Below are 20,234 nucleotides of genomic sequence, written 5' to 3'. Positions count from 1 at the left end.
TGCACTGCTTCAATCTTGATTTGTTTTAAACTGCATGAACCAAGCAGTTTCTCCCTGCAGCACAGGTCCTTCCCTGCAGAGCCATTCCCAGCCAGCCAGCCCAAAGCCTGCACCAGGGCAGTGGCTGATCCCATCGCAGGTACAAGATCTGCATTTCTCTCTCCCAACTTCCCAAGGCCCACTGGTCCCTTTCTGCTGTACACCAAGGTTCCTTTGGCCAGCAACCCACACTCCAGCATACCAACCTTCCCCTTGGACCACAGTGCATATGGGCTCACCAGGACAGGGCTGCATGTTACCCTATCATCCCTGGCACGGATCAGGATGCTGAACTGTCCAGTTCTTACGTTGGCTTCTTAAAGCTGTGATTAGGAACTGGCTACCCACTCAACCTCACAGCACTGACCACTACCTTTTCAGTCTGATAGACCAGACAGCCTGTTAATCCATCTTGTATCACCTATCAAGGCTATATCTTCCCAGTCTGGCTATAATGATGCTGTAGAAGAACACACCAAAAACCAGAAGCCAAGATAAATGTCACCCACTGCTCCCTCCATGGCCACCATATCAGGCATTCTCACCACAGAAAGCCATCAGGTTAGTCAGGCATGATCTGCTACAGTAACTCATGCTGACTGTTCCCAGTCACCTTCTGCACATAGAAAGAGCACAATCTAGCATATATCCACTCCCAGCTGGTTTTCACTGTAAAAAAGCTTTCCTTGTAGGTTCTCAGTTTAGTCAAGGTTAAAGGCAATTTAAAGTTGCTAAAGTACCCAAACAGTCTCTGGTGAAAGGACTGAGTGAATAAGGTCTTATAGCACAAGCTGAGATGGGCACGTACCCACATCACACACCCTGACATCTGCTAACAAATAGGCTGGCAGACCCTGCCACCTTTGTGGATGGGACTTCAGTCTCCACAGTTCTCAGAGGTGCTCACCAGAGTCTGGCAACAGGTTCCTGTTGGGTCGGTACAGGCAGCATGAGCAGAGCAAACAGTGGCATCACCTTCTGTGCACAAAAACCGTGACGTGCATGTGAGAGGAGGGAATGGTGTGCCCAGATGCTGCAAAAAGGCAGAAACAGATCAACAGTTCCACAGCTGCTAAGAGGTTAGCAAGAGGTTGATGCTTTAAATGGCAGGGCTCTGGTGAGACACTACATCCCTGCAGGAGCCTTGCAGCAATAGCTGACATTCAGACCCATGCGGGCTCCTTGGAGAGGGCTGTGGGAGCCAGGGTCAGCAGTGCCACAGAATGCCACAAAGCCCACCAACCCATCACTGTTCCCAAAGAGGATCAATGTGCCCCATCTGGGCATGGCAACGTAATCTCAGCAGTGACCCTGGGCAGGCTACCCCAGGGAGGCTTTTTCCCCAGCACCTGGTGCCCATGTAGGAATGAACCCCGTGATTTTTGCAGCAGATCTGTATTCCTAATGAAGAAACTGTCTGGTTTCTAGTCCCTGCATCCCAGCCGTGTCAACCACTCTGCTCTCCAGAGCCTGTGTTTTCAAGTGAGCACCACACAAACTCTCCAGTCACCCATCCAGCACTGAAGGGTGCTCAGCACCCAGGCACTCACACCTGACTCACTGCATGCTCCCCAAGAGCAGCACACCCCTCCTCGTGGAACAGGCACCCTACTGCTGACTGTGCCAGCCCCTAAACCTGCCCAGCCCAGGCCCCTCCTGGTCCTGATAACCCTCTGCTCTATGGTACCTCACAGGACCACTGGCTACCAAACACAATATGCCTATGGGCACTCACTTTTTCTCAGTAGATAAAATGATTCTGCTGCTCAATTGTTGAGTAATTTTGGATTCCCTCCATACAAAAAGAGAAATAAAGCCACAAAATATCTTTAATTGCTATGAGAAACTGGCCAGGGTAACCAAATAATGTTTCCTCAATATTTCTCAGGGTCTCTCAGTACTCTGCCTACAGGAGGTCAGATAACCTTGACTGTGCTACTGTCCCACCTCTTTGTTACAGAAAAAGCATGCAACTGCTCCTAGGGCCAAGTGAAGCATGAGCCAGCTGGTAAAAGGAGTTTCCCCAGGAACAGAAAGCCAACAAATGCACATGAGCAGTGAGCACTACTCCTGAGCTGTGGTGAAAACACAAGTCAAATGCAGCCAGTGGAAGCCTGTCTCAAGTGTTTGTCTAAGTCTCCTGTTCTGGACAAGGATATGGTGCTCAAGAGCCACCAGGATTTACACAATGATTCAGCATTTTCTTTCATGCCAAAACTCTTGCTTTGCTGCACTGCTTGGAGTTGGGGATCATCATTACAGATACCTACATGGCAAGAAGACGGTAAACATGGGGAAAAATCTTGGTTTTCCCTTCACTTCAAGCCATGCTCAACACCAGTGCTGCCTGAAGAAGAACAGATGCCCTCTCAGTTTGCTGAAGCATTCACTGGCAGTAGGTAGTGGAAGCAGGTAGGTTCCACAGTGCTAGATTTTTTTCTGGGGTGGGGGAATAGAAACAGCAGAAAGAGCAGAGATCAGCTCTTCCTTCCCTTGTCTTGCCTCAGCAAGACTGAAATTTCCTTTCCTACCAGTTAGTGGAGAAGAAAATAGGAGATTAATTCCTCTCCAAGACATTCCCACTGACCAAGGAGCCCTTGCAGAAGGAAACCCAGCCCCACATTAGATGAGAAGACCAAGGCCCCATGGTTCTTAGCAAGGAACACTCATCCATTTTGCATTCCAACCATGATGCTCTCTATCTGCCTTTTACCAGATTACTTAGCAATTCACAGCAGAACTCAGCTGAGCCCTGGACACACCCCCACTAGGGCCCTGATGGCCAGTGATTCCCCATGGAACTGTCCCCAAGGAGAGAATCACAGAGATCACAGAATCAACTAGGTTGGAAAAGACCTCTGAGATGCACTGAGTCCATCCTATGACCAAACATCGCCTTGTCACCCAGACCAGAACACTGAGCTCCACTGGCCTTTCCTTAAACACCTACAAGGATGGTGACTACACCAGCACCTCCCTGCCCTTTCCACTATCAAATCACAATTTCTGTGAAGAATTCCTTCCTAAAAAAGATGCTGCACCCTAGCGCCATCTAAAAAAACTTGGCTCCACCTGTGGTGATTCACCCCCAAAATGGCAGTCAAGGACACACGTTGGGACTCAGATCCATTGTCTTCAAGTTCAGCATGATGTTCTCCTGCTCCCTAATGGGAGGAAACCTCGCTCATCCACTGTCTCCATCATCTCTCAAAGGTCCTTGTCTCATATTCCAGAGGTGTCCAACTCCCTTAGAGCTCTGGGATCTGAAAAAGACACTTGGAGGCTGACAGACAGCAACTCAACAGCACCTACAGCAACTACAGTCCTGTGACAGGTAGATGAGTTTACTCACGCGGGTGGATGAGCTTTCTGTGAGAGCCATCTGAGGCTGCTGAACTAACTACAGCAGGATTGGGGGCAGCCCAATCTTGGCAGAGCATCGTCAGTCCTCTCTGGACTAGGGCTATTCTTCAATCACAAGGCAGACAATGCTGTTTCCCAGCTGACTTCTACTGTGGGTCAGGAAATTCCTCCACAGGATTTCTTTGGGTACTTGAAAGTCCCACCAACATCCCACCCTGCTCTCCCTCTACAGTCTTCTGCAGATTGACTGAAGCTGATACCTCTTGTGAGAATTAATTGGAATTACAGTATCCCACAGAAGTCCTCTACGTGGTGGTCAGTGTTCCTCCCTTCCAGTCTAAAACCTTTTGAGATGCTGCAATGCTGTGGTTCACACCAGGGAAACTCATTTCAACTGGTTGTACAATTGCTCTTCTTCCCACAACATCCTAACTTGCATTGAAATCTTACAAACTACCAGCAGAAAGGTAGGACACTGTCTGTTATGGACCTCAATCCCTGCAGTGCACACTGTATTACTGGCTATTACTACACAATAAGGGGCAAAAAGACAAGGTTAAAGGTATAAAGAAAACCTCCCAATCTTTAAAATTCCCAAGAAGCTTTAGAGAAGATGGCAAAGGTGCAGGTGAGCAGCCCTGGCTGGAGTGGCCTGAAGGCTGGCAAGAGAAATCGGGTGCAGCGATGCTCACATGCTGCTAACAGGTTTATTCTGCTGGCAGGGATTCCCTTCAGAAGCATTTGGGTAAGTACTGTACACCACCGAGTTCAATCTGGGCTAAGCAGATTAGTTCCTTACCGGTGAAAGGTTCTGGGCAGCAGCAGACAGTTGCTCACCATGTGATATGAGGAGGCTGTCATTATGTTTCATAGATATGATATAATTATATGCTCCCTGGAGGGTACTTCTAATTGAATTATAGGGTGTCTCACAAGTATTCTGGGCAGCGGTTCGAGGAAGCTCTCACCGCCCAAAACAAGATAGAGATACCCTTTCATTCCATTAGATGTCCTCTCCAGGGAGTAGGCCATTACCTTATACAGCAATCCACTTTAAAAAATCATCTCCCCCCATCAAATTGAAAGAAAGGTACCCTTAGCAGAAGTTTGTTGATGCTGCATACTTCTTCCTCTCCTCCACAACCTCACAGCCCTGAGAAACTCTTTTGCCTGCCACCAGGACAGCCCTACACCACAAAGGAGAAATCCCTTGCCAACACCAGTCACCATTCCCTGCCCAGGCAACTGCTGGGCTTCATTCCCAGAGTGGGGACAGGAAATACGGCGCCACATGAGGTATGACACGTCAGGCTACATGTACGATGGAATCTCAGTCTTCTTCAGAAAAACTCCAAGAAGCTGTCTCCAAAGACATTTGGTCTTGTCTCAGGCTAAGGCATTCAGGGGCTCCAGTCAATACAGCACATGCTGGGAAGGGTCCTCCCTCATCCATTTGTCCTACCTTCAAGTGCCCCAGAGCTGTGAATGACCACCCTGGTCCCTCAGAGCCAGACAGAGTGACCCCAGCACAAAGCAGCTTTTTCCCCTGAGGCTAGCCATGCTTCCATTGCCTGGGCACCCAAAGCCAGTGGCCTATTTCATCCTTGGACTTTGCTCTTCATTTTACTCTGGACTCACTGAGTTTCTCCATCATGAACCAGATCTTTCCAGGGGAACTGCAGCATCAGACTTGCAAACCCAGCTGCCCTGCTGCCTCTGCACCATGGCACCTCACCTCCTCCAGGTGATGCTTTTGGCCTCCTGGATGCCCAAAAGCACTGCACAGGAACACAGAGGGGTTCTACTACTCCACACTGAGTTCTACTACTCCATACAGAGCTTAGAGAAGAAAAAACCCACCTGTCACTTACTGATGTTCTCCCAGCACTCCAAGCAGCAGATCCTTTGCTCTTTACCCTCTCTCCTGGGCACTGTGCTCCAAGGAAACCACTCTGCATTTCTCTCCTGCTCGGCCTCTGCTGTCTACAGCTTACTGTCAAGCCAGGGGGGATATCACATCTGTTATGCTGGTTTTTTGCTGCCCCATACCATATAAAGGATGGGTTAATGAGACCTCTGACTTTTTTTTCAGTACCTCAAGGGAAAGTCAGCACCAGCTGCCCACCACAAAGTCTAATGACCTACTGAAACTGCCATCAGCTCTGACTCCCACAGACCATGTCTAGCACTGCTCCACTTCTCAGGCCACAAAAAGAGCAAGAAAGACAATTATGTCAGGAATTTGCTAATCACAGAAAACTAAGACTTTGCAATAGGACAGGCATCATGCCACTGAGACAGTGCGCTCAGCTCCTCATGCTTTCCCAGTGCTACAGCCTCTCACACCAGCAGTAGCGGGGCTCCTCCACCCTGCCACAGCTTTCAGGTACTGGTCTGCAGGATATAGCTGATGAAACCCTGGGAGCCCAGCTACTAGGCAAGCAAGTATTCCTCATACATAGTCGGCTCACTGTGCTTCTGCATCATTCAGAGTCCTCCCCACCTCTGGGGGTGTTAGCTAACAGGACACATCTGGGAAAAACTGCCAATTCACATGTTCCCTCTTCCCAGTTACACCACAGAATGAGAAAACTACTGTGAGCTACCAAAGCCCACCACAACCCACCCCAAAAGTAACCATTTCTGACGTCTTAGAAAACAGAGCATTTGATATCTTGCAAAGCCAATGCACTGGTCCCAGCACATCCTTCCTAAATAGCATTGTGATCTAGTTGTCTTTACTGAGGGAAATGGGAATAGAAGTATTAAACCAAAACTCTCAAGCAGATGAGGTAAAGGAGAGACCAGGAGAGAAAACAGATAAAGCACAGGTAAGTGGAGCAAAATCTCTATGTTAAATATTGATCATTTTATCACCTTTTTCTCTCTAAATGATAAAAGTCAAGCAGCACAGTGCTCAGGTAGGTAATTTTCTGAGAGCAGGACACATTTGGCTTGCTGATCTCATGGAAAGAAAAACAGAAGCACAAAAGGTAATTCCTAACCCACTTCACTTTAACAACATACTTTTACATAGAGCACTGAAGAGGTGCAGCAGGAGATAAAACATCAACAACACACTCAGCCAAACAGCCACAGTACAGGCAGGAGCAACCACTCCTGGAAACTCTTTGGAGAGGTGAACTGGAAAGAGAGAAGTCGTCACTTTCTTGCCCAGCACCTGGAAACACCAAAAGAGATTTTCCACCATCTAACAAAAGGAGCAGGAGAACAGAGCCATGGCCTTTGCTCACATGGAGTAAAGCATCAAGTCCTGGTCTGCTTTTAACACCCAGAAGGTCTCCACATGAGGATGTGGAAGGAGAGAGGCAGGATAGGCAGAGGCTGTCAGGAATGTGCTGGTCAGAGGAGGGTTTCCAGTTACTGCAGTCCAGATCTGGGGTTGCACCATGCTTCACATGAAGCTGCTCAGGCTTTGTGGCACCTCAGCAGATGTCTCCACAGGCCTCCTAAGGACAGTTCCTGCAAAGCCTGGCAGGAAGAACTGGTCCTATCTGATATTTAGACTTCCATCTCACTGCCCTTCCAGCAAAATTCACCTAAAGGGTCCAACCCAGGAAGCAGCCAGTGCCTGCTCAACACCAGGACTGACTTCAGCTGAAATGCTCTCAGCAATACATGCTGGCAGAGACTTGAGGGGCCTCATCTGTCAACAGCCCATCTGGTAAGACAGCTGTAAATATGTATGAGACCACATTCCTCCCAGCTTTAATCTGCTGTTTTCACTGAAGCTAAATGGACAATGAACTTGGTCCCTGGTGCTTCAATCAGCTAGCATAGCAAATTCTTTTATCGCCTTTTTTCCTGACATGAGGTAAAAAAAAACCAAATCACACTGCTAGCAACAGGTAAATCAGCTCTTATTTGAAACAGCTGCCATCTTGCACCATGAGCAGCATGAGCTGCTCCTCTTTAAATCACATCAAAAACAGGCTGAAGGACCTCTGGGTGGGGATACTTTAGACACCATTGTTCTCTTCATCTCATTTACAGGAGGATAAGCCCATACTAAACACAAATTCTACTGGCACTCTGATTTGTTAGAAGTCAGAGTCACAGACACTTTATAATGATGCCATAAGTAGCATTCCCACTGCTGGCTTTCAAAAAAACTCCCAGCACATATGATGGGATGTCCATCAAGCTTGCCACCAGCATCTCTTCTTAATCCCCTGAAGCTTCATCATTCAAACTGTGCTTTCTCCTTCTTCTTTACATGTGGGAAACAAATACAACCTGTGCCTCTAACCCTGTGTGTAGACAGCATGATCTCTAAGTTACTCATTTTGCAAAGATGCTCCACTCAGTAAGGCATGAGTCAGCATGAGTTAAGCAGGCAAAACCACAGTAAACTTGCTTTATCTTGGATCAGTTCTGATCCTTTGTTTTTAAACCCAAAACTTGGCTGTTGCATTTGTCAGGGTGAATTTCCCTGTGTTTGCCCTAAACTAGGAATTTCACTGCCCTCTCCTATACATTGCAGAATGTCCATTTGAAGGGCCTTCTTAAAGAATCCATAAGCTTCCCAGGAGCTGCTGAAGAGCTGATCTCTGCCACGTGCCTCATTTTTGAGCTGGAGTCCCAGGCCTCTCCTATTTAACACTGTCACATAATGCCTCTGGGCAAGAAGTCACAGTCCCTGAGACAGGATGTTGTTTGTCCTTCATGGACAGAGGGCAAGTATATCCCCCTGACACCTGCCAACAGGACTATCTGGGAAGGTAAAGGTCAGCTCAGGGCTTCTCTTCTTCCCAGTGTGGTGTCAAGGGCTCACATTTCTGCAGGCTGGTTTTACAGACATTCCAGAAACAGTCCCCTGACACCTTACACTAATCCCCTCCAGGTCACATCGCCCAGACCTCACAGTGGGACAGACTGTAGCAGAAATTAAAGTATCTGTGCATGTATGTAAAGGAATTCAGTTAAATTAAATACTGCTGAGATACTGCTAAGAAAACTGACAGGAGAATTTCACAGCAAAAAGCAAATACAACAGCCAATGCTGTTGTAAATCAATGGCAAAATAGTGGGGGCAAGATGGCAAAATAGTGGGGGCAAGTTTGCTTAACTGGAGGGCATCTGCTACTGTTTTCCCTTAATGTGAATTAAAATAGGGATCAAGAACTTCTAATTTAACTGTAGAAGCAGGAAAAGAAAGCCAGAGGGTGCTTACCCACTAATAGAGACAAACTAGAGAAAAGTTTAGAGGATTCAATCTCAATAGGCTCTAATGGGAAGGAAGCATTCCCTCCTGAGAGAAGGAAAGCATCAGCCTCACACAACAAATTCTCATTGCCTGGAGTCCCACTAATATGTCTTAATTTTTTGAAGGTTGTCTTCTCAGAACCCAGAGCCTTAGGGTCAGTGTATGGTGTATGACAGCTATTGAATAAGATTTCAGACTAAAGTACCAAAATAATTTTGTTATTACCTTGGTCATTAACTGGCATAATCACAGCTGATATAAATAAAGCAAAGTCTGCTGATGTAGCAGACCTCCATGTCATGCAGCCAAAATTTAATTTAGGAAAATGAACATCCAAAACTGCAGTTCCTGTTGTCAGCTTGGGGGAATAGTGAGATATTCCAGTTACTGACTACACCTGTACCATCCTGACTCTCAACAGCTGAAGAGAGGTCAGTGAATCTGCAAAAATTCAATGTGGTCCTGAATAATGGAAAACTATAAGCTTGATGCACACAGACCTTCTCTGGATAGAGCACAGGTCAGCAGTTCAAGGAGATCAGTTTTTATTCATGTCTTTGCTTTTGATCTGCTGGGTAATCCAGAAGGAAGAGAAGTCACTTTCTCTGTATTTTTTCGACATCTGCAAAATGGGAATACTGTCTCTCAATCTCCTTTGCAAAGTGCTATGAGATCTACTGAAGAAATACCAAACAAAAGAGCTAAGTATCAATAATAGCATTCCCCTCAAAATGACACAACCATGACTGTGTAGGTGATCAAATTAAAAAATTAGGTTGACAGTTTCCTCAAGTGCTGCAAGGCAAAAAGGAAGGCCAACTAATGGTGCTAAACCTCAGCATGACATCCTCAAGCAGAAAACCAACACTCCCTTTTCTCCCCTATCACTGTGACCGGATCTGCTGGAAGAAGCCAAGAGCCATCAGGGCAGGCAAGTGAGCAAGGGGTTAGGGCCCAGGGTCTCTGTGTCCAAGCCCTGGTGGACAGGAGGGAAAAGGAGGGGAAAGGAATACTGACCTTCCTACCAAACAAGGGCGGCACAACACACAGGAGAGAGGGCAGCGGCACCAGCACGTGCTGTCTGCCCTGGGGCAAGTGTTTACCAGCAGCCTTGGGACACAGCACCAAGGTGACCTTGATGCAGACAGGACCACCTCTAGCCCCCACATGCACACAAAGACATGCATTTCACGAGCCCCCTGCCAGAAAGTGTCTGAAGCCCCCAACAGGAGGATGATTTTTCACTGCACAGTGCCATGACAGCCATTTAGAAGACCAGCATTACCACATCCTGGGAGACAGCCCAAGGCTCACAGTGATCCATGGTGCAGACACAACCATGCACACAGCAGCCTGTGGGATTCTCTGGGGAGAAGCAGACAAGGAGAGGCAACATGCAACTTGCACAACATCCTACCCAAATCCTGAAGGGAAGGAACAGTATCTCACTGCCTATCAAGGCAGTGTCCTCATATGTTTGTCTCCAGCAGTCTCTGTATAAAAGGAGTAGACAGCCCTTCTGATATCAAGCACTCTGCCTAACACACACATAGATAAGGGACTCTAGGTTTCCATGTGCTACCAAAGTTTAGCCAAGCTGACTTGGAAAAGAGGCTTTGCAGCCCACTGAATACCAGTTCAACACCACAGCATCTCTCAATAGCCAGTTCCTTCCTGAGCCACAGGCAACACTCTGCAAAGTCTATGGGCAAATAGCTGTAATTCTAGTAGCCTGCAAGTAACTTAGCAAGCAACAAAGGCACCTACTAAGCCTTAAGTCAGTACAGCTGCTGCAAGTGACAGGGCCACAGCAGAACCTCATTATTGTCTGGCATATCAGCTAGCCATTGGTAACTTGTGCATCTTTCCAAACGTTCTAAAACAAGACATAGACAAATTTCCATATGAATTTCAACAGTTTTAAACAGAAGAAACAATTTAAACAGAGAAAATTTAAATTAAATTTAATGACTTGATAGGAGCTCTCTTTCTAATGTAAAAAGAAAATCCTTTAAAACTCAATTCATTTTTTGCTTCTGGCTCTTAATGATTTCTTTATTGCTTAGACATGATAAAGCAGCAGGGTCAATCATTCTTCTACATTTTCATACCTTCAAGAACCTAACATTTATTTCCATACAAAATCATTTAAAAGAAAAGTATTCAGTCATCTTGCCAAAAAAAAAAAAAAAAAAGAAGCTTTTGGGTTGATTGATCCTTTTAGTCAACAAGAGAGCTAGGATTCCACTTTAGCTGCTTAGGTTATATTTGAGATTTGATCGATTCCCTTCTCAACAGATGACAGAGTCCAAGATTATATGGCTTGATTCACAGCTATCAAACCCTCAAACACACCCATACATACACACACACACACACACTCTGCATAGAACCATATTTCAGTAATAGTGGCATTGTTTCAATACCCCTTGTCTCAGCCTGCATTCTCTTGTGCTCCCATCCAAAAGTGAGTAAGGAAACTTTGACTGTGTTAGTCTAGAAAGAATCACAGAGGCAATAAGCAAGACCCGCTGGCAGGACCTGTTTCCCTCTTGCTCTGTAAAGTTCACATCAACTTAGCTTTTTTTTGGTCCCATATATTTTAGGGAAAGCCTCTCAAAACCAACCGTGAGATAGTTTGTTTTATCTTGTTATATCCAAGTGAAGGCCTGCTCTCCCTTTAGTTTAGTTTCCAGGGAAAGTCCTTATCCTTGGCCCTCGGGATCTGGTAGGTGGCAGCGCTTCTCCTACAGTTTGATCTCAGGGATGCTGTGTAATCCAATGCCGCTCGGATTAATCCAGCCATTGCTACACTTCAGGAGGCCAACCTACAAACTGCTTACAGATTGCCTGCTGCTGCATGATGCGAGTTTTTAAGTTCATGTGATGGAGGGCAAGCTGAGAGCATGAACTGAAGCTTTGCTCTCCTTCCGTTTACACAGATCAGTGCTTCTCTGTGGCTGCAGTTCTGCAGATCCTTAGCAAACGTGCATAGCCACGGCAAAGCTCAGCACTGTCTTATGTGTTTGCAAGATGCTGTTAAATAATTTGTCTCCTCCATGAGTCAAAAAATCTTATCAAAGTGACTCCATGAGAAGACTGTGAAGGTTAAGGCAGTGAGGTGGGCATGCTGGTGTAGTTGTTTTACACCAGCATGGAAACTAGAGCCCAAATTCCACTTTTCCTAGGCAAGGATCTAAACAGTAGGCTGAAGTGGGGAGCACGTTAATTTCTCACTGCTTTCTGACTCCCTTTGTATTGCCTGCTGACCATCTTAGCCTCCCTGCTGTCCTCTCTATTCTGTACCAGGCTTGCTGGACTCCTGGTTCCCCCTTGAGTGTGCAGGGGATGTCAATACCTCGTGGTGGATCCCTCTCAGTGGCAAGGCATCTAAGAGGCAGACTCAAATATTTAGCCAGGCAATGCTCTGACTATTTGGTGACCCAGTGTCTTCAGACAGCCTTGTACCAAGCAATTCTGTGACTCATACACTGCCCTCTGGTCAGCAAAACTGTACCAAACACCCTATCCACCCATCTTCACAAACTGGGCTGAGCAAACTGTTTGTTGGAATAGCAGCATTGTGGGTCTGAAGTCCAAAATTCAGATCTAAATAACTTCAAATTTATTTGCAGCCTAAATAATAAGTATAATATAAAAATTATTTTTCTGCATTCAGATTTAGAAAGCAGAGAAGGAAGAAAATATTAAACCCAGCTACTACTGCTTCCAGGTTTCTACAGTTGCTACAACCTGGACCTCAAAGAGGAGCTGGCAAAATGCAGCAACTGACCTGTGTTCACTGAATTCAAAGGCCAAAGTCTAATTACTGAAAACTACCTCCATGTTTCCAGACTAAAATTCCACTCCTATTATTCCTGGAGATATGAATAAAGGAGTAAATAGGGAGTGAATAAAGATATGTGCTGGCTGATATGATCTCCCTCCCTGTTAGGCCTATTAGCTTGATTAAATGCTACGTTGAGCCACTACACTAATTCCAGCTTCAAAATAAATTAAAATCTGCTAGCCACATGATCTTCATGGCCACTGAGGTTAGTGGGCTTTGTTCTCAGTAGGCTTCTGATGCAGAAGTGAAAGTCTCATTAATGCATCAGGTGTGGTCACCATTTTAAATACACTACAATTGTCCTGTCTATGTTCTAGGCCACTGCTGGGTCAAAAACTGCAGTGTTAAACAACCTACACATCCCTGTTTTTGCCTTTTTTTTTTACATTGGAGTCTGTGGCACAAGGTTCTGCTGAAAACGGTTTGTTTTAACCCAAATGAAGTAACTATATCAGTATGTTCTGACCTTCTGTCATACTTTTCAAAGACAAAAAGAAGTCTTCCATTAGCCAGCACATGAGAGAAAGGGAGTACAGCTCAGAGTACTCTCTGGTACCCTAGATCTGCTGGCCTTTCACTGATGGTCTTCTTCAAGCAAGGAAAGTCTCTGCTTCAAGACCTGGTTAAAGTGAAGTAGTATCCATCATATTTTAGGTAGCCTGCTCACAGGAGACTGTAACCACAAACCTAACATTCTTCTTTGCTTTCTCCACAGAAATCAGCTTGTGGTTCAGTTAAGGAGACTGACCTGCATGGTCCATCTTCCCAAAAAGGCCAGATTAGGACAGCTGATCCCCTTCCAGCTCTGACACTGGCTGAAGCCAGCCAACAGGAGCTTCTCTTCCTCTAACAGGAAGAACATATAATCAAGCATCAAGACTGTGGATATTAGCTGGATTAAATGGTTTAGTGGGCTAAAACAGAAGGGCCTATCAAATTAGGACATCCCTACTTTGTAGAATTTAATATATTAACATCCTTCTGGGCATAGTATTGAGAGGTTTGGTACAAATATTTCCTTTCTCTGATGTCAGATGCAAGCCTGCACAATTCCTCCTGTGATAGGTCAAGTGTTTAGGTTTTAACAAAAGGAACTAGGCACTTAGGAGTTTTAGCACCAGGCTCACACCTCTGTCCTTCTCCCTGCTCAACTAAGGGATTTTTCTCATTCCTGACTACTGTTAACAACAGGTACTTAGAGCAATTAGACATTATCGCCTCTCTGGTCTTTATTACTTCCTAGCTTAGTATCAGCTACTTAGTATGCAATAAAAAAAAGCTGAATTAATAGGATGGGTGCTGCTTCCCTTCTTTATTCTGTATGAAAACACTGGGTCATGGAGCCACATGGGCAGGCTGTGATCTGTAATGCTTTAGACCATAACTGCCATTTGCCACAGTATTTTATAAGGGGGAAAACCAAAGGTAGGAAATGAACAGACATACAGTGATCATAGAAAAGGTGATGTAAGGAATACAGGTTGACTATAGAGTCATAAAGGCTGCAGGGATTTCAGGTTCAGCAGAATAGCTTTGCAGCTGTGCCTGTGCTGGGAATTGGCTGCCACACAGACCTGCCAGTTGCACAGGCAAGCCTAGGGACACAGGTATGAAGTATTGCTCATGTGAAAATAAAACCCAAGGACTACTGAGCAGCTCTTGCATGCCTGGGAATAATTGTTATGAACCTTTAATCTAGGGACTGCAACAAAGTTCTCTGTTCCCTATGTTTGGTGTTCAAAAAGAGGCTTTCCCGTATTTGCCCAGCCAAGTAAAACCTCATCTTTTTCCTTCTCTCTCTACCTTAACTCTCCATTAACCCTTAGCTTTATTACAGGACCTCAGAGAATGATATATTTTCTTCCTATCCCCTGGTCCCCAGTATTTCTAAGCCTCAATTTGTCATTCCCAAGAGGGAAGGGACAAGAGCTTTGAGCTTTTAAATCCTGCTGTCGGTTCTTGCCTGATAGAGGTAAGTAGGAAAACTGATAGAAAGCTGAAGAAAAGGAGCCTGTCCCTTGTCAGCATTCACCTGTAATAGACTCAAAATGTGGGGTTAAATACCATAACTAGACCCGAGAACAGAAATGAATAGGGTACTTACACAGTTTCATCATTCTTGAACTCCAACTCCCCATAAGTGTCTTCAAAGTCTTCACCACCTCCTTTTGCTGTCCCTTCTACTGTCCTAAATGGCACTATGACTGTACCCCGTGCACCTGATGTCCTTAGGACTTTGACTTCCATCACACCAATGCTCTCACTGACATGTATAATGTCACACTCAAATGTGAAGATGCCAGCGTGGTCATCATCCAGGATAGTCACTGTGGCCACACAAGGAGAAGCCAACATGGCCTTTGGGTATGGGGAGTTACTGAGCTCTGGAGGTTCCTCACTCTCCACCACACGGAGATTACTGAGCCGCACAAAGAAATGCTCATCTTCCTCAAAGATGTCATCATCAATAATTCCCACAGAGAACTCCTTCTGGGTCTCCCCAGATTTCAAGACAATAGTCCCCTCTGTGAACTCATAGTCAGCACCAGCATTGGCAGAGCCATCCTCTGTTTTATAGTCCACATAGATGGTCTTGGACATGTCCCCTCCTTTCCGCACCACTGTGAGGAGAACAGCACCACAGTTCTCAAGACACTGGTAGGAACATGGGTCAAAATAAATTTTGGAGATGAATTCCTCGGGTTCTTCTGGCCGTACCTCATGCAAGCTAGTTGTTCTCTTGGCTTGCTCAGCTGCATGCTTTTTCAGAATATTGCCAGCTCCTGTCATCATTCTGGTTGCTTGAATGCGATAAAAGGCTCTGCTCTTCTGCTGGTGAGACAAGGCATAGTAGTTGGCCATCTCCACCAGCTGGTCCAAGTCCTTTTCTGGGTGCTTTTGCTTCAGGTCCTTTAGGATCCGGATCATCTCTTTGCGAGATTCATCTACCTCCTTCCCCTCCACAGTCACCAAGTTCCCATCTAGAAAGTGAGAGTTCATCATCTTGCCATCCATCTCAATTCCCTTAGGGTGATCACCTTCTGATTCTATGATAATGCCCCTGTGCTTATCAGTACGGTACTTTTTGTGCATATACTTGTAGAAAAGCAGACGTCTATCTGCTATCCAAGCCAGAACAACACAAAGTGGAAAGAAAAACAGTGTGAGCAGGCCTTCCCAAACCTGAACCACACCTGGAGAGAAGACAGCAAGGATCATGTACAACCAGATGTAAGCAAAGATGCTCCATGCAGCTGTGACAAAGAAAACCCTCAGGTGTTTTATCTTCCTGGTTTCCCCATCAGGGATCACATAGACACAGATGGCAATGATGATAAACATATTGAAAGCAGCGCTGCCAACAATTGTAGATGGCCCCAGGTCTCCAGCTATGAATCCATGCCCACACACTTCTATCAGAGACAAGAGGATCTCAGGAGCAGAGGAGCCCAGAGCCATGAGGGTCAAGTTGGAAACAGTTTCATTCCAAATTCGAATGGTGGTCGTTGTGGTCTCTCCATTGGGTTTCTTAATTGTTATTTCTTTCTCCTGTGATGTAATGACCTCTATAGATGCCATGAAACGATCTGCAATGATGGAGACTCCAAGGAACATGTAGATCAGCGCTACAAAGTATACGATAACACGGGCAATTTTGTCCCCAAGGGATGGGTTTTCTGGGTACCATATTGGCAGGATAACACCCTCCTTGCAGTCAAAAGATCCTGAACACGAGCTGTTTTGTACTGTACTGGTAGAGTCTCCCGTCAGGCCGGCATCCACCTGCAAACCATGCAAAAACAGCACAAAAGTAACCAGCCCAAAATGGAGGAAGGCCGAGGTGACAGGCTGCAAGCTTAACCACGCCATACACAAGATGCAACTTCCACTGTGTAGATCCAAAAAGGCCGAGAACCTGAAACAAACAAAACAGAGAGGGGGGAGGGAAGCATGAGAGAGAAGGAAGATGCAACATTTATCCAAACTCACTTCAGTATCTCACCACTGAAGAGTACTGGTAGAAATGTATTGGCTGTCTCTCTGCCACTCAGAAGGTATTTAGCAGGGACTCTAACAAACTGCAGCATTTACATGCCCTGCAGATGAAGATCAATTGCTGAAAAAGTAATTCAGAGGAAAAGTGTGTCTGTGTGTATATATATATAGCTTATATATATATATATAAAATAGCTCATTCCTGACCTATATCATGTGCAACAGGAGAACTGAATGCTCAGCTACCACTCACCTAGTGATGCCATGGTGATCCCCAGCACACAGCACTTCAACTCAGCACCAGCTGTCAAACTTGAGGACCCGTCTGACTCAGAACCCAGGGAATAAAACAAGTCAAGCAGTCTCTAGCAACACAGACAGTACCACTTAAGGCCAGTGACCAATCTCCAAATGAAGTCCATTTGTAGGACGTGATTCAGTCATAAATCATGGAGTACCTTTGTGACCAAATCATCCCCACAAAGAGCCCCTCCTAACAGGCTGCAGTCTGCAGAAGAGTCCTATGGCTCCCCCAAGCTCTGATGCACAGGGAGTCCATGTTAGAAGGTAAAGCTATCAACTCAGAAATAGGGCAGAAGACTCATGCTCGGCAAAGTGCCAAAGGCCATTTATCACTAGCCTCTCCTTTGCCATCTGGACAGTCACATTTTACATCAATAATCATGCTTTTAAATGGTCACAGAAACCTACAAAAATGCCACATTTAAGGAAAAGTTGTGTTCATAAAACTCAGAAGACAGAGCAAAATGCATGTACCCACTAACATTCCCTCTGCATCCCTAAGAAATTGATATCTTTTCAAATATCTTCTAAAATGAAAGTAATCTCTAACCTAAAATACCATACAAAAACAATGGAGCTGATCGATGTAGCACATAGATTTGGCATATTACTGCCCAATAATACCTTCTATTACTTACAGACTACATTGCTGTAGGGCTTGCACCACTTAAAATTGGATTCTGAACCCTTTATATTATCATGGATCATGCTATTCTCCTTCCTTCATAACGGGTCTCTGGAAGAATTTGATCTCAAGCTTAACTGACAAATCACATTTGTGAGTCCAGACACAGGCAAGTATCTCACAGGAAACATCAACCTTAATAGGGGCATTATCTACAGCACTTGGAAGGTTCAAAAGCCTTAACTCCCACTAAGTTTCATTGAGGTTTGTACTGCCAAATGAGCAGGCCTGGGATTCATTTCCCCTACTGTAACTACCCAAATCTTGGGCAGCAAGTCAAACCAAGTCTCCCAGTCTCCCTTTGTAGTCAGAGGAGAGACTCATTTCCAGGGAACGATCCTTCCCGTCCCACCCAGTGCGGACACAAAAGATGTACTTAAGACCTACATCTCCAGAAGGGATTATGGCCCTTCACACCTCTCTCTGCTGTCTCATGAGAGTGCCCAGTCAGGCAGTTTAGAGCAAGATGCCTGAACTTCAGATGACAGCAGTTCAAAGAGATTAACTAGCTCCTGAACACTTGAGGAGATCCACCCTCCTCTCTGAACTGTAAATATTCCAGACAACATTATTGTGTTATCAGCAGTAATAAATGCATCTCAAATGGCTATTTTATCATCACATTGTGTTGCTTGCCTATTTCCAAAAGCAGGTGCAATCTTCCCAATATCAACAAAAAACATTTTCAACTTTCAGATAAAAATCTATAAAGACAGCAAAACAGGAGGGAAAGCATGAACACAGACTGCAAATGAACAAAACTGTTCCTGACAAAGCACAGCAGAGGGAAGAGAATTGATTATGCAGTATCAGGATCACAAATCCATATCTGACACCCTTGATATTAAAAAACAATACAGTTCTTCATGCTGTGTGGACTAATTCAGAAGAGTGAAATTCGCCTGTGTTCGTCTACATACCTTCCCACTCCAATGCCTACTTATCTATCCTCCTGTATCCCACAGCCCTGGTGCCTGATTGAGCTCCCAGGGATGAAAGGGACCTCAGCCCCAGTGAGGACTGCTAGACACCCCCAGCCCCAGCCTTGAAATCTCACTAAAACACCCCACTGCCTGCATAGCTCAGGGTCACAGGGAGGACTGAACTGCCCAGCAAATACAACTCAGATTCAGTTTGAGGCTCCATTTTCTCCTCCTTCCCTCTCTGCACAGTATTTGCCTAGATTTCGGGCTGCAGGGTGTTGGGAAACTCCTGAGAAGGGGCCAGTGAACATGTGCAGGCCAGTGACTGTGAGCAAGCCCAAGATCTCTGGGCTGCCAGGTAGATGTGTGCACACAACAGCAAAGATGACGTGTTCCAGGTGCCTCTGACGCAAGGTGCACACAGAGACCAGCTGCACAAGCACAGCAGCTCCAAAATCGCCCCAGGTACATCAGATCATCCTTTTTCATACTGCAGCTGCTGGCAGGTATCCACCAACCTCTTGACACTTGCAGCTCCCAGCTCCTACTTAACTGTACTACATCCAGTAGGTGCTGTGTCTTCCAAGATCAGCCATTTCTGCAGAAAGACAGGAGTACTTTCAAAAACACGTATGTGACTCAACCACCTAAATTTGGTTTCAAACATTATTTAGGAGTCTAAGTATCACTTAAATTCAGAGCCTTGTCTAGGAATAGTGCAATGACTAAATGCCCTCTGAAATAAATCACTGCTACCACCAACCTCCTTCGCTGTGGGACAAACAACTTCTGTAATTAACACTGTCTACCTTCTGTAATGCCATGATGGTTTCTATTGCTAGGCACTCCTCGACACAATCCAGGACCTTGCCAGTTCCGCTTAAATTTTTAATTTGATTTTAAGCAGAGGATAATTTTACTATTATTTATCAAACGAATAGTATGTTATCTCAAAGACAATCTCTGCCAGGGTAGCCTCTGTTTATGTGTTAGGATCTCCAAACTCAGGCTATGTGTTGCAGACTAAAATCTCAGAATTTGGGACCATTTTTCTTCACTGATTTTCATTTGCCTTGACATCGAGTAGAGGTCACAATCATTTTTCTAAAATGAAATGATAATGACCTGATCCTGCAATTCTTTGCCACAGATAAAACTTCCCAGTGGGATCAACAGGAACTGTGCTCACAGCCATACTGTCTAATAAGATCTTAATATATGTTCATTAACATGAAAAACAGCAACCTAACCAAACTGAAAAATGCAGTGAAGCATTCTGATGGTCATCCTGTTAGCGTTCAGAAACACATAACCACAAAACAATCATATGTCGGTGCTTTTATTAAAAGAGCTCTGGGTGTCAGGGGAATGAACCCAAATCTGACTCCAACCATACATTCGAGATTAACATGTTTTTCTATTCTATCGTTATATAACTCTCACGTTAATTATTAAACTTATATTGTTCTATTGTATACATAGATTTCAATCAGGCATGGCCCCTCGTGGTTCCCCTTAAATTTCTAACATAGTTTCTCATGATTCTTCTTATGGTTATACAACAATTATATTTAATTACTAAACAATCATCACATCTAACAATTATATCATTTATCATACTGCTTACGCAGGTGCAATGATCTGGCAAAACACAACAAGCCTAACATTTTCAGAGTCTATTTTTAACATTTTCCAGGGCCCCCATTATCAATCCCCCTATTTGAGAACTGCTGCAAAAATGCTTTATAACAGAACAAAAACATTAAATTTTAAAACTGGCCTTAAGAAAACATTGAGGTAATGCTTTGACATTCAGGTGACAGAGGACAGAAGAGTTAAAATTCATTC

At 45.0% G+C, this 20,234-nt stretch overlaps 1 protein-coding gene across 3 annotated transcripts in view; it reads right to left on the bottom strand.

The window, feature by feature from the left end:
* The window catches only part of SLC8A3 (solute carrier family 8 member A3), a 112,707-nt gene that overhangs the window by 75,673 nt on the left and 16,800 nt on the right, over window positions 1–20,234 (bottom strand). For 2 of the 3 annotated variants that reach the window (XM_030949352.1, XM_030949351.1), the window contains one exon: window positions 14,584–16,395. In XM_030949352.1, coding sequence (XP_030805212.1) covers window positions 14,584–16,349 — 1,766 coding nt within the window. In that variant the 5' untranslated portion in view covers window positions 16,350–16,395. The remainder of the gene's footprint in view (window positions 1–14,583; window positions 16,396–20,234) is intronic. The other variant, XM_030949353.1, reaches the window with a different exon arrangement.

Source organism: Camarhynchus parvulus, chromosome 5, assembly GCF_901933205.1.
Source record: "Camarhynchus parvulus chromosome 5, STF_HiC, whole genome shotgun sequence".
Classification (NCBI taxonomy): domain Eukaryota; kingdom Metazoa; phylum Chordata; class Aves; order Passeriformes; family Thraupidae; genus Camarhynchus; species Camarhynchus parvulus.
The sequence above is the reverse complement of the archived record's forward strand: the minus strand, read 5'-3'. Positions and strand labels throughout refer to the sequence as shown.